This window comes from Danio rerio, chromosome 19 (assembly GCF_052040795.2).
Source record: "Danio rerio strain M-AB ecotype USA chromosome 19, GRCz13ab, whole genome shotgun sequence".
Lineage (NCBI taxonomy): Eukaryota > Metazoa > Chordata > Actinopteri > Cypriniformes > Danionidae > Danio > Danio rerio.
In genome coordinates, this window is record NC_141039.2 from 3,676,159 (window position 1) to 3,689,695 (window position 13,537).

Genomic DNA, 13,537 nt, shown 5'->3' on the forward strand with positions numbered 1-13,537 from the left:
TCCATTGGATGTGCACTTCAGAATCTCGCCAGAAGTAGTAGGACATCTGGGAACTTCGCATACTGTTTTTCAAATAGCATGAGTTTGGACATTCTACTCGGCTTGCATACTGTTTTTACATACTATATAGTACGGGAAGTATGTGATTTTTGGACAGCCAGAGGCTTGACACTATTTACAACTTGTTTAATGATGACAATTTCTAAAAGATTGCAGACCTGTGGAGAATAAAACCCTACAACTTTAGTCCTTGAGCAGAGGTGAAAAACTATGGGGTATGTTCTTTGTAACATCAGGTAAGAGACATTGAAAGAGTTTTAATAAGGTGTGTGTTGTGGTAATTAAAAAAAGCATTTTCAAGCTGCTATTTTCAAAAAAGCATCACTCACAGAATTTCTATCATATTTTGGAACCATTCCAATAGAAATCGTCTTGGTGACTAGACAAAAAGATCCATCAGACAGCCCTGCAGAGTTTAGTTCCAACCTTGCTTCAACACACACACACACACACAAATACACCTGCTGGGTTTAAACAAGCTAGAAGGATGTAATTAGTTTGATCGGGTGTGTTTAATTACGGGTAAAGCTTGCCTGCAGAGCTGTGGCCTTTTTGTTAGTGTGTAGCTTTTGAGGCTGATTTATTTCTCTTTGTATGTGTAATGCCACTAAGTTAGACACAAATCAATGATCTGTCATTTATTTATGAATATTTGGAATAAATCTTATTTTGCTGCAAATTATTTTGAACGTGTGACAGAGACGAAGCTCCGCCCACCAATTCTACGCAGAAAGCAACGGTCGATTGTTTGGAAGATAAAAGATTTCTTTAACTTACTGTGATTATATATTCTCATTTTCGTATATTAATAAAAAAAAAAAAGATGAAAGATTTCTTTGGAAGCGTCAGGGAGAATTTTGCCCCTTTTTCGCTTTTTAAAATGTTTATTTATTTAGTTATTTTTATTTTTATTTTACCGCGTTTACAAACGTGCTAACTTTTAGTTATTTAAAAAAATCTCTAACGTAAGTTACACGACGTTGTTTGCGCGACAAAAAGGCAACTCCTCTCCTTTCACCGGATGTTTTGAGGGCCGTCTCCAGAAACCATTTCTAACAACAAAGGTAAGATTAATCTGTGCTAAAGGCTAATTTGTACTTTTCTTAACGTTAACGTTATGTCTTTTTAAAACACAAGCCAGCGTTTTGAACGTTCACACAGACAGCATAACGGCTAATATTAACGTTACCTTTATTGCTTTGAACGCTAACTTACTGCTCATAGCCTAACATATTTATTCAGGACTGGGTACGTAGAAACCTTTTTCAAATGTGTGGAAGCAGAGAGAAAAGTTATATTACATAATCACTGATATGTTTAATGTGTAACCTAATGAAATGGCTGGCTTTTGGTTTCACTTTAACTTACATTTTACAAGAGAAAAAGTCATTAAAACTCCCTCGCCAGAAATAAAGATTTGGCTATTTGCTATATACACTTATTTGTATTTTAGAGGTCAAGGTGGAATAAAGGGTTAAAAATAAATGCCAATTCCGTTTTAAAATATTCTTACATGCGGGTCAAAGCTGACAGTAACGCAAGTGCACAAGTGAATGGCGCCATCTAGTGGAGATCTTGAGCCGAATTTTGTTTGCTAATGATTTAAATGAAAGTTTTTATTATTATCGTCATAATAACCTGTTTGTCATTTTATTAAATTACTGAATGCTGTAATACAACTCATTTAGTTCTTTAATTAGTGTTCAGTAATTTTATATAATTCTTTTTGTGAAAATGATGATTAAGGGTCGTGCTAGTTATCTTTTCTGTCCTTGGCCAATCACATGCTCTTACATTATTTTATCTCACAGTACTGTTTAAGCATTATCATAGATTGTCAGTCGTTTTACAATATGCTGTAATAGATTTGAACATGTATTTATTTGTCATGTATACATAGAGGTATGGGACGATAACCGGTTTTAAGGTATACACTGGTTTTGAAAAGTCAAGGTTGTAAAACTGTTATTTTTCTGTTATACTGTACCTTAGATATTTGTATGTTTTTTTTTTTTAAATGTATTTTTACGACTATTTTATTTAGTTTTTTTTTTTAGGGCAACGGTAGAAAAGGATCCTCCACATCACAAGCTACAGGTTAGTCCATGATTCAGGAAACATCTGAAGAAAAAATCACTTGTATACAACGTCCAGCATGCTGTAAAGCTGAACAGTGCAGTGGCTTACTTTATATCCAAAGAAAAGAAAGATATCCAAAGATGCCTTTTCAAGTAATTAGGACAGCAGAAGTCAATGACTTATTTAAATTATTTAGCCTAACATATATCGTTTCAAAATATTTTAAATGTAAAAAAATATACCATGTTCAATGGGGAAAAAGTTGTTTTTTAAACATATTTAAAAAGAACATTTTAGAACAGCAATTACAAAACCGGGATATTTTAACCCAAGGTTATCATATAGTCAGAATCTTTTACCGGCCCATGCCTAATCACATGAAACATTATGGCATGGATATTGATATGAAAGTCTTGGAAAAGTCATGGAATTTTAGAAGTAAAATGTGTCTGAATCCTGAAGTATTTACATGTAAGCATGCTGTGAACTTCAGGTTTTTGTATGTCTTTTTTACTTAATTATGTCAAAACAATTGAAAGAGCAGCTGAATCTACCTATACAGGTTTATCATCAGAATATTTGTACAATATTTGTACAAATATACATAATATAAGTTTTTCTACCGCATTTGCCCACTGGGTGGCAGAAGTGACAACCCTGTATTTGTTTAAAGGCATTATTTTAAGTTAAACTTTAGATTCTGTGGATTTCACCTCTGCTGTCGTAGATTGTTTAGTTTACCCAGGCCCGTAGCCAGGGGGGGTGGTTCGGAAGAAAAAGCTCCAGAATTGTCCCATACTTGAGCTCATTTGTCTTATTTTGACTGACATGCGATCATAAATAGTGGAAATAACCCATCAGTAAAAGTCTTTATGTTTTTTGTCATCAAGATCGTCATCTTTTTTCAGTGTGACTTTAGCTAATCAGTTTTGGCCAATGCTAACAATTATTATTCATGAGTCCAACATCCAGCTATAAAAGCGTACAATCCGTTATAAGAGAAGACAAGACATCTTTTGCTACTGTAATGTTTTTAAATAGAGAAAACATTATACAAGTAGGCAAACCCTGGACCTTACTCTTGAAACAAAAAAAATGAGCAATAAAAAGGCGTGAGGGGCAGCATGGTGGTGCAGTGGGTAGCACAATCGCCTCACAGCAAGAAGGTCACTGGTTCAAGCCTCGGTTGGGTCATTTGGCATTTCTGTGTGGAGTTTGCATGTTCTCCCAGTGTTGGTGTGGTTTTCCTCCAGGTGCTCTGGTTTCCCCCACAGTCCAAACACGTGGTGTTGGCGAATTGGGTAAGCTAAATTGTCCGTAGTGTATGTATGTCAATTTTCCAGTGATGGGTTGTAGCTGGAAGGGCATTCGCTGCGTGAAACATAAGTTGGCGGTTAATTTCTCTGTGGTGATCCTTGATTAATAAAGGGACTAAGCCAAAAGGAAAATAAATAAGGCGTGAAGCACCAAAAGTGGACCATATTAAAATAAATTTGAATGCTATTTTGGCTATTGTTGTCGTCCGTGAGTTTTCAAACATACTTTTTTTACATATTATATGTATTTTTACAAAATAACTTACCCAACGCTGTCGCTTACGAGTCAATAATCCAAAGCTTATTTAAATGGCAGATGTTACTCTGTAATTAGGATGTTTATTGATGTATTAATTGATAACATTATTTCTCAGAGAACAGAACAAAACAACAATAAAAGTTAGTTTACAATTGTTTTTTTTTACAAAAAAACAGCTGCCATTTTATTGAATAATACCTAAAATTCTGCACATTAGTAAGTAAATGTGTTTGCGCAGTCGTTTGTTTTGTCCTCTTTGGAGCCAGAGGGATGCTGGCATAGTAAGACAATGAGATGATTGTGATTTGCACAAAGCTTTATTTAGAGAGAAGGCAGATTACACTCAACATGCACATTTAACACATCTCGCACTACGTTTTTTGTAGTTTACAATGCAGATGCTAATAAACTAATTACAGAGCAAGCTATGGATTCTAGTCATCTTTAAGCTAAAAAACATCAGAGACCAGTTGCATAAACATCCACCGTTTTAAAGCAAATTGACTAATAAGCAGTTAGGCTGTGGTTAATAAGACCTACAATTAACATTATTATTTGTTATTAAGATAATGTGGACATAAAGCAGTTTCTAAAATAGAAATTTTGCATGTTGCCATCAACAATATTATAGCAATATAGGGATTTTTGCTGTTGGAGTTCAAATCAGATCAGTTAACCTACTTGTAACTCTTTAAAATGTTTTGGCTTGCCATTGAGCTAAAAAAATTGAAGACTAACTTTTTAAGACTAGTCTCACACTGTGTTCTAACAATACGCAATGCAACAAGATTCAATTGACAAGCAATTTGTCTGTCTGCACCAAAAGCGACATGACAGAAATTTTGCACATCGCCATTTTTGATGGTCAGGACAAAACCTCCTTTTTAAAATGAAAGGTGCCTTTTATCACGTGCCTGTTGTTAGGACATAGTGTCAGTTGTTTATGCAGCCAGCCCAAAATTGAACGACAATTGCAAAATTAAAACGGAAGATTCTGAAGCTCTCTTATTTACATTTGTTCGAAAATAGCTGTACATTATTTTTCTTTAATTTTTCCTTCAGAAAATTCTGTAGTGCAGCCAGGCTTTCGCCGTTAAACGCAGCTGTGCTCTTTTCTTCATTTGTGCCACAGTACGCCTTGGTGTCCCACAGTCCGGTATTTTTGTTATAGCAGCAGTACGCCATCCACATGTGCGAGGGAATGTTCACTTTGTCGTTCAGCTTTTTGTCTCCAGGTATCACTCCGGTCACCACGTAGGCCTCAACCTTGTTATTGACGTTAATACAGTTATTATCCATGTGGATTTTGAAATTGTTTTTCTTTTGATTCCATGTGACTTCATTAAATGTCTTCTCCTGTGGCACGGCATTGGTCAGGGTGAATGTAGACTTGGCTGTATCTAGATCAACAGCGTGTCCGCTTGGAAATAAGTGGCCCCGGGTCATCTGTATGTTGTTCCTGTAGTCACTGTTCTTAGCCTGGTCATCTTTAAGCTACAGAGCAAATAGTAAAGAAACAAATGGGTCATTAGTACAATTTTACTGGAGTGTATTAGAGTTGACATATAAACCTTTTTCTGCTTGTGTATGCTGATTTTCAAATCATGGGTTGCACTTCCTGTTGGAAGCTTTTGTTTAAAATATAGATACAAACAATCTAGTGAAAACAGTATGAGGTACGGTTAGCATTGAGCTTCATTTATTTTGAAAATAATGTTGTACTCTGTATTTTAACGTACCATCACAATCACAAGAATAGCAACCCAGGCTCATTCTGGAAACGTAGCCTTGCGGACATTTTTGGAGACAGCGAAATACATCCTGGGAGGTATGTATTTGTGCAGTTTTTGTTTTCGCGAATCTACGCCATTCGTAACCGCTCTGTTTTAGCGTAAAGCCGCCGGAGGCCGCTGTCGAGCGATTGTCTGTCCGACTGACTGAACGATTGACTGGGTGGCCGGCCAATCGGCTGACCCACCCTCCTTCTCCTCCTTCCCTAAACCCAAGCAACGATTTATAAAAGTCGTCCAGAAAAAAGAAAAGTCTTTGTCTGATTTTGATTGCGTTTATGGTTTTACTGTATTCTCGCCCCAATATAAACTCATTTGCTTTATTTTTTGTATTCTGTTTTCTGTCTCACCTGATTTCTGGAACCCCTCTGGGCCTCCGCTCTGCCAACGTAACACGACGAGCTAACCGGACGAACAGGTTGCGGCAGGAAAGCCCTCCACACGGAGGTAAGCTGTCAGCCGGCGAGTGTGAATAGAAACGGCGTCACACTGCCCCGAAGCGTTCGCATAAGTACCTCCGGCCACGTAAATCGCGGTCTCCAGAAACGTCCGCGGGGTTACGTATTTAGAATGAGCTTGGGTTAAAGAATAGCCAACGAAATCAAACAGCAATTTGTTACTTTCTGATTAGTGGCTAATTTGTAGGGCTGGGCGATTCATTGAAAAGTAATCGAATCGACATTCAGAACCTATAATTGATCAATTTTTTCCAGGATGTTTTTTTCAATTACTTTCCGTATCATGTGACCCCGCTCTGTGAAAGGCTGTGGCTGATTTCTACTTCTGCGGCCACTTTGCAGCCACATCTGATCTCTGGTCAGGTAGGACAATGGACTCATTCTTAAAAGCCTTACTTTGCACTACATTGACGATGATTGAAAGCTGCAAAAATTTAATTAATTAAATAAATATATAAAATAATCGCCCAGTATATTCGACGAATGAGCTTTTAGGAAAATGACTTCTCATTACACAGTTTTTAAAATTATTAGCATTTTTTATTTAATGGGCACGGCGTAAAATATCGAAGCACCATATTTTTTTAATACATTTTTTCCACACCAGTGTTACATCAATACATGGATGCTCGAATCGATATGTTGTTACATTTTTATTATACTATTTGATTAGATATTAAAATCAATTACTTTACAGACCACTAGATAGCGGTGTTGGGTTTTAGTTTCTGTTAAGATTAGTCTGTTCCAACTATATTCCTGTAGCCTGCAGACTGCCAAGTGCAATAATTTCATTATTTATTTATTTATTTATTTATAGCATAACAAAGATCCATCATCACCTATTGCATCACCTATATTGTAATTAGTAACTTACAGAAGTAAATACTGTAGACTGTAGATATATTTAAGCACCGACTGACTTTTTAAATATAAACAAAGCAAGAGAATTACCTCAGGCTCAATCCTAAATCGAGAGTGTGGCTTCGTGAAATTTCCTTTTCCAGTGTATTTGTAGGCTGAGAAGGTGGGGATTTTATTGGTTGTGTCGTAGAGAGTTGCGAATCTGACCGCGTTCTGGTATTGTTGGCAGATCAGCTTGTAGCGGTTGCTGTTCTGTGCTGCTGAATCCTTCAGAATGTCAGGAATCACGGGAGGCTTTCCTTCTAGAAAAAACTGACTGCATTTACTGAATGAATCTACAACATCAGTCTTGATGAACGGAAAACCGAACAGCAGCAGTGCAGAGACGATAGACAGATACATCTTCAATCACACGCTGATATGATTCACAAAGCAAAACCGTGTCTAGCCTAGATGTAGCAGAGCGTCAGTAGCAGCGTTAGCATCCAGAGATGAGAACGGGTGAGGGGGGAAGTGTGGATGAAACCAAAGAGGATAAGTGAAGGGGGGAGACTGAAATAGGCTTGCTATGGATGGTGACCATCTGGTGGTCATACAAACAACAACTGCCAAACTGTGTAACAGCCACTGGATTCACTGGGTCTGCATTATTTTTACATTTTATTTATTTAATTTTATTTTTTATTTTACTTAAATTTTTTTTATTTTATCATTTTATTTTATAATTTTTTTAATTTAATTAAATTTAATATTTTATATATATATATATATATATATATATATATATATATATATATATATATATATATATATATATATATATATATTTTTTTTTTTTTTTATTAAATTTTTTTCAAAAACATAAATAAATGGATTTTAGTCTGATTTTAAAAGTCAAATAAATCAAACAAAAATACATAAACTCTACAAAAGCTTTATATATATAAATTAAAACAAATTATTATTGCTATAAAATATTAACAAAGAGCAGCAAATGATAGTAAATATGTGCATTACAAACCAGTGTTTTTATGATTATATTAATACATTTAAATAGCATAACAAAACGGCTGTTTGCTGTATTAAGTAAATGAAGTGTTCAAGTTATAAATGGCTGAATTTAGGGCTGGGTGAATAATCGTACATTGAAATTGAGATTCAGAACCTATATTCGATTCATTTTTTAGGTAAATTTTTTCACTTTCTCTACCGCAAGTGGAGTCATGTAACCTCGCTCTGTTAAGGCTGATTTAAACTTCTGTGTTGAACACTCAGGTGGTCTGGCACACCTCTCAAAACTGTAACTACACATCACACGTTTGCGTTACATTAAAGGTGATTGAAAGCTGAGCCAGAGATGCCTTGAGATGGCATATTTTACATTACAATAAAAGTATTATTTATTTGCATGAAAAAATATTTGTTTACAGAAGATTCTAGAAATGCAGTGTTTAAAATATTATTATACAGGATTTTATTCAGAAAAGATGCTGCTTATTTTCTACTTTTAATAACAAAACTTTTAATGAAAAAAAATGAAAATATTTAATTTTGTTTCCAAAAGTGCAAGTTATTTATTTCTGACTGTTGGTTTCAGACATTGTTTGTTTCAATTACAGTTGTTTAACATTGATGTTCAAAAAATAATCATAGATTGTAGATAATGTGTAGATAATGTGTGCACTTCATTTAGAAAACTCTCACTTGTAATACGTGAGCATATTTACTGTACAAAACCTCTCCGTAAACTATGACTAAATGGATAAATAAAATAATCATTCATTAATCATAATCGAGATAAAATGTTCAATTAATCATTATTTAAATTTTTAGTCTAACTTTTTAGTCTCCACTACACTTCCTAATCTGCAATTGCCTCTCTGAATATCACACTAACTGTACCCAAAAAACAAAAAAACAAAAAACAAAAAAAAATACTCTAATACTACTAATACTTCCCTTCTTAGACTTTACAGACCTGAAACTTGCCTATAGCACTTAATTATTGTTGCTCTTAGTTGTGTAAATTGCTTCCTTGTCCTCATTTGTAAGTCGCTTTGGATAAAAGCGTCTGCTAAATGACTAAATGTAAATGTAAATTATAGGCCAAATCGCCTGCACAGTTGCACTAAAATCAAACTTTATTTTAAATAAATGTTATTATTCAAACATTATTTGGTCAGAAGATGTGATGAGATGCTGAAGATCCATATTAGAGGAAGTTAGAAACTTTTTTATTTATTTGAAGACACTTAAAGGGATAGTTCACCCAAACACGAACATTTACTCACCCTCAAGTGGAGTTTTATTTCTGTGGAAGACAAAAGATTTTTTGTAAAATGTTAGCAATAACAACTTCTATTGAAGGTGATGGTTGCTGGTTTCCATCATTTTTCAAAATACCTCATCCCTTTAAATGCCCACTCTACCAAATGGTTGACCATATATTTGTTTAACTTTTTTTTTTTAAATAATGGTTTACACACAGCATTGTTGGTTTACAAAAAATAAATAAAATCTACTACACTGATATTTTAGAAATTATGGAATGTGTTGATAAAATTGCATTGTGTTAACTAGCGACATTAGGAGTTAAGAAAAGCAATCCAAAGATTTTTTTTTGTTCTGGTGGGGCAGTTAAAGGGTTATGTGTTCAACAGAAAACAGAAGCTCAAACAGGTTTGTGACAAGTGAAGTTTGAGTAAATGATGACAGAATAAACAGTTTTGGTGAACTATTCTTTATAGGAAACCTGTTAAAATGGTTTATATTATATTAAAACATTTGAACAATAACAGAATAAGTCGGTAAATTTGTTTTTGCAGATGGCTTTATTATCAGAGATTTTATTGAGCATATTAAGAGAATGAGACTATTGCGATTTGCACAAAGCTTTATTAGTGAGAAGGCAGGTTACATTCAACATGCACAACTAGCAACACATGTTTATATATATATATATATATATATATATATATATATATATATATATATATATATATATATATATATATGCATGCATGTATGTATGTATGTATGTGTATATATATGTGTGTGTGTGTGTGTGTGTGTGTGTGTGTGTGTGTGTGTATATATATATATATATATATATATATATATATATATATATATATATATATATATATATATATATATATATATATGTATGTGTGTGTATATATTTTTTTTGCGAAATAAGCAAAAGACAGAGCAAGCTGTGGATTCTAGTCATCTCCAAGCGTGAAAAGACACGATTAAAGACACGTTAACTAAAACAATCCTTCAATTCCTAACTCTGTTATTTACATTTGTCAGGAAAGAGTTTTATATTCAGGAACGCCTGTAATGCAGCCAGGGTTTCTCCTGGAAGCACTGCTCTGCTGTTTTCTTCATTTGTGGCACAGTACGCCTTGGTCACCCATTTCTTTGTGTTTTTGTTATAACAGCAGAAGGCCATATACATGTGAGTAGGAATGTTTACTTTGCCATTCAATAATGTCTTTTCACTAGGTATTGCTCCGGTCACCACAAAGGCTTCAGGTCTACCATTATTGTTCAAGCAGTCTGTATCCATGCTGCTTTTAAACTCATTTTCCTTTTTACTCCAGTCAATATTATTAAATTTCTCCTGCTGTGGCACAACATTGGTCAGGGTGAATGTAGAATCAGCAGCTGCTTGATCAACTGCATAAGATTTTGGAAATAGATGACCTCGAGACATCTTTATCTCGTTTAACTGTGCGTAGTCTTCCTTTTTAGCTTGAGCGTCTTGAAGCTACAGAACACATGATTGAAGAGAGAAACGGTCAATACACACTGTAAAAAATGCAGGGTTCCACAATTAATTCACCCAACACAAATCAATTAAATTGACTTTTCAAATTTAAGTAGATTAAACATAAAACAATTAAGTTATCCCCCCAAAAACATTTTAAATAAGTAGTTTGAACAAGCAGCAAAACTTTTTTACATAAGAAAGACAGTGTAGAGAATCAAATCCTGTACATTACCTCAGTGTCAATCACAAAGGTTTTCTTTCTTTTGGTTTTTACGTCAGTTTTAATATAGTTGTACGCTGAGAAAACGGGGATCTTCTTGGTTGTGTCATAGAGAGTTGCAAAGTAAGCTTTATCTTTTCCTTGGCAGATGAGCTTGTAGCGGTTGTTGTCCTGTGAAACTGAATCCTTCAGAATGTCAGGAATCACCGGAGGCTGTGCTTCTAGAAAAAACTGACCGCATTTACTGAATGAATCTACAAGTTTAGTCACAATAAATGGAAAACTGAACACCAGCAGCACAGAGACAACAAACAGACGCATCTTCAGCTTCACACTGAACCAAAAGTAGAGCAGAAACGTTGACGTGATGTACTGCAATCCCTGAAGAGGATGCACCTGCAGAAAGACCCAGCTGACTTTATATAGACCTGCAGTGGATAAAGATATAGATATACCCATTCACAAGTGAATATATGTATTTTTAATCAGCTTCATAAAGTGATAAATAGACATTTACATTCTTTCATTTGAATTTATCCACTGATATTAATGTGTGTATAAGAAAAGATATTACACTCACTCACTCATATTAGCTTATGGAAATACAGCCTTATATCTGATCTCACTGCAGTTATGCTGCTTTAGCTTAGAAAAAGTTTATCAGAAAAAATATAGTTCAAGTTTTATAGAAAGCATTCTTTTCTAAAGAGAAATGAGACGGTAATAAGAAGAAATTAGGAATAGAAATTCAAGATCCCTAATGACTGGTTATATAGTTGTAAGACCCAACTTCTACTTTATTTCACAAGTGTTTCATGCTCCTTTCTTAACAAAGAGCTCAATTATCACAGAGAAGAGAGTTCCTTAAGTAAAGTGTTTAAGCATTTAAATAATGTCTTTGGAATGATAATTTACTTCTTGTAGCATGGGAGAGGCAGCGAGCCATCAAGAACCATCTGCTGACCAAAAGGAATTCTCATTTAGGAACTCAAGGAACTCATTTATCATAGTTGGTATTCTCACCTGAAAGTCCACTCAAGATCTGGGAACGGAAGAGTATCACTTTTATTGTTGTTCTCAATTTACATTCAAAGCGAGAGCTTATTAACATGTTAAGTGGGTATACCGAAGGTCTGGCATTGCTATTCTTAATTTACATTCAAAGTTAAAGCTTATTTACATGTTAAGCGGGAAGAAACAGTATAAGATGTTTAAACGGAGGATGATCGGGATTCAATTCCAACTAAATCCGAAGTGTTGTCTCTACTTTGACACTACTAAAACTTATTTTTTTTCTTTGAGACGTTCTCATTTACTTTCTTACATAGTGCATTATAATGCAATATATTGCACACAATCACCATTACAATAATATTCATTCATTCATTGATTTTCCTTTGGCTTAATCCCTTTTTTTATCAGGTGTCGCCACAGTGGAATGAACAAACTATTCCAGCATATGTTTTACAAATTGGATGCCCTTACAGCTGCAACCCATCACTGGGAAACACCCCTACTATTTCATTCACACACTCATTCACTGACCAATTTTGTTTAACCAATTACCCACGTGTTTGGACTGTGGGGGGAAACCGGAGCACCCGAAGGAAACCCACGCCAACATGCACACTCCACACAGGAATGGCAGCCGGCACTTGAACTAAGTGCTGTGAGGCGACAGTGTTAAGTCACCATGCTGCCCTCAATAGCAGTATAAATGCAGCATCGAATCGCAGATGTGTGATAAATTACTTTTTTTTTTGTTTGTTTGTTTTTATATGCGCTGTTGTTTGTCTAAGTTTGACCTATCAGATAGCAACTTACTTGAGAAACAGCCAATCAGAGTCAGAATATCTGCGGAAGATATTACTTTTTCAAAGTGTTTTAAAGATGAAATGTTGGCCTTTTGACAGTTAAAAAAATCATAAAATTATTTAAAAATACAGCTAATAAGGGAAACGTTACATCGTAAGAATTATCTTTATCACAATACTCAACAACAGTATCGCAAATTGTATATTTCTCCAGTATCACTCAGCCCTCCTACTAACTAATAACTAGGGTCTCGACAGTCTTAAGATATAAGGACTATTTAAATATATGTAACATGTAAAAATTATATCTGAATTCACTGTTAATATTCTGAAAAGCAGAAAAATGTTGCACTTCATATCTTTGTGCAAACAAAGAGATCATTAAATTAGTATTAAAAGGTTTAGAGTATAAACCTTTTATATATATATATATATATATATATATATATATATATATATATATATATATATATATATATATATATATATATATATATGCTGGTTGAATTTCAATTTTGACAAAACATCATTCATTTGCCATGAGATTATTTGTTACAGGCTATACTGTACTTTCTAAATTATTTGAATATGGTTAAAAAATTAAAAGCATTTTGTACAAAAATCCCCAAAAAGTTTTGATTAAGATGTCTTTTAACTCATTTAACGTTTTTTTTTTTCTATAGATGACAACCATAAATATAATGTATAAACAATCCTTTTTTAATAGTTTTTCCCATTTTATTTTAAACAAAGTACTGTAAACATTTATGAAGCAAGATCATTTTGAGATGCAAGATCACAACTCATGGATGATGATTACATTGTGGTAATTTTGAGATAATAGATACTATTTTGTTTAGTAGAGAAAGTGCTCCGTAACATTTTTAAAAATTGATTTC

General features: G+C 34.1%; 2 protein-coding genes and 1 long non-coding RNA gene across 6 annotated transcripts in view; 1 reads left to right on the forward strand and 2 right to left on the reverse strand.

Moving 5' to 3' along the window:
* Positions 1-698: 698 nt before the first annotated feature.
* Positions 699-13,537, forward strand: part of LOC147832418 (uncharacterized) — a 58,590-nt gene continuing 45,751 nt past the window's right edge. Inside the window, exons 1-3 of one of the 3 annotated variants that reach the window (XR_015945312.1) lie at positions 699-806; positions 891-1,124; positions 2,118-2,157. This is a non-coding gene — a long non-coding RNA (uncharacterized LOC147832418). The remainder of the gene's footprint in view (positions 807-890; positions 1,125-2,117; positions 2,158-13,537) is intronic. The other 2 variants (XR_015945311.1, XR_015945313.1) reach the window with 2 other exon arrangements.
* Positions 4,013-7,290, reverse strand: si:ch211-133n4.4. The gene is given in 2 exon segments (NM_001077376.1): positions 4,013-5,208; positions 6,917-7,290. Coding segments are annotated over 2 exon segments (801 nt in total). The 5' UTR covers positions 7,229-7,290; the 3' UTR covers positions 4,013-4,719.
* Positions 9,639-12,865, reverse strand: zgc:158445. Of its 2 annotated transcripts, NM_001080071.2 has the most exon segments (3): positions 9,639-9,884; positions 9,995-10,601; positions 10,837-11,200. In NM_001080071.2, coding segments are annotated over 2 exon segments (786 nt in total). In that variant the 5' UTR covers positions 11,146-11,200; the 3' UTR covers positions 9,639-9,884; positions 9,995-10,124.

Coding starts and splice junctions, on each gene's coding strand:
- zgc:158445 (XM_088651419.1), bottom strand. CDS start 11,283: ATGGGTATATCTATATCTTTATCCACTGCAGGTCTATATAAAGTCAGC. Junction 10,602..10,836: donor CCTTTGTGATTGACACTGAG/GTAATGTACAGG, acceptor TGTGTTCTGTAG/CTTCAAGACGCTCAAGCTAA.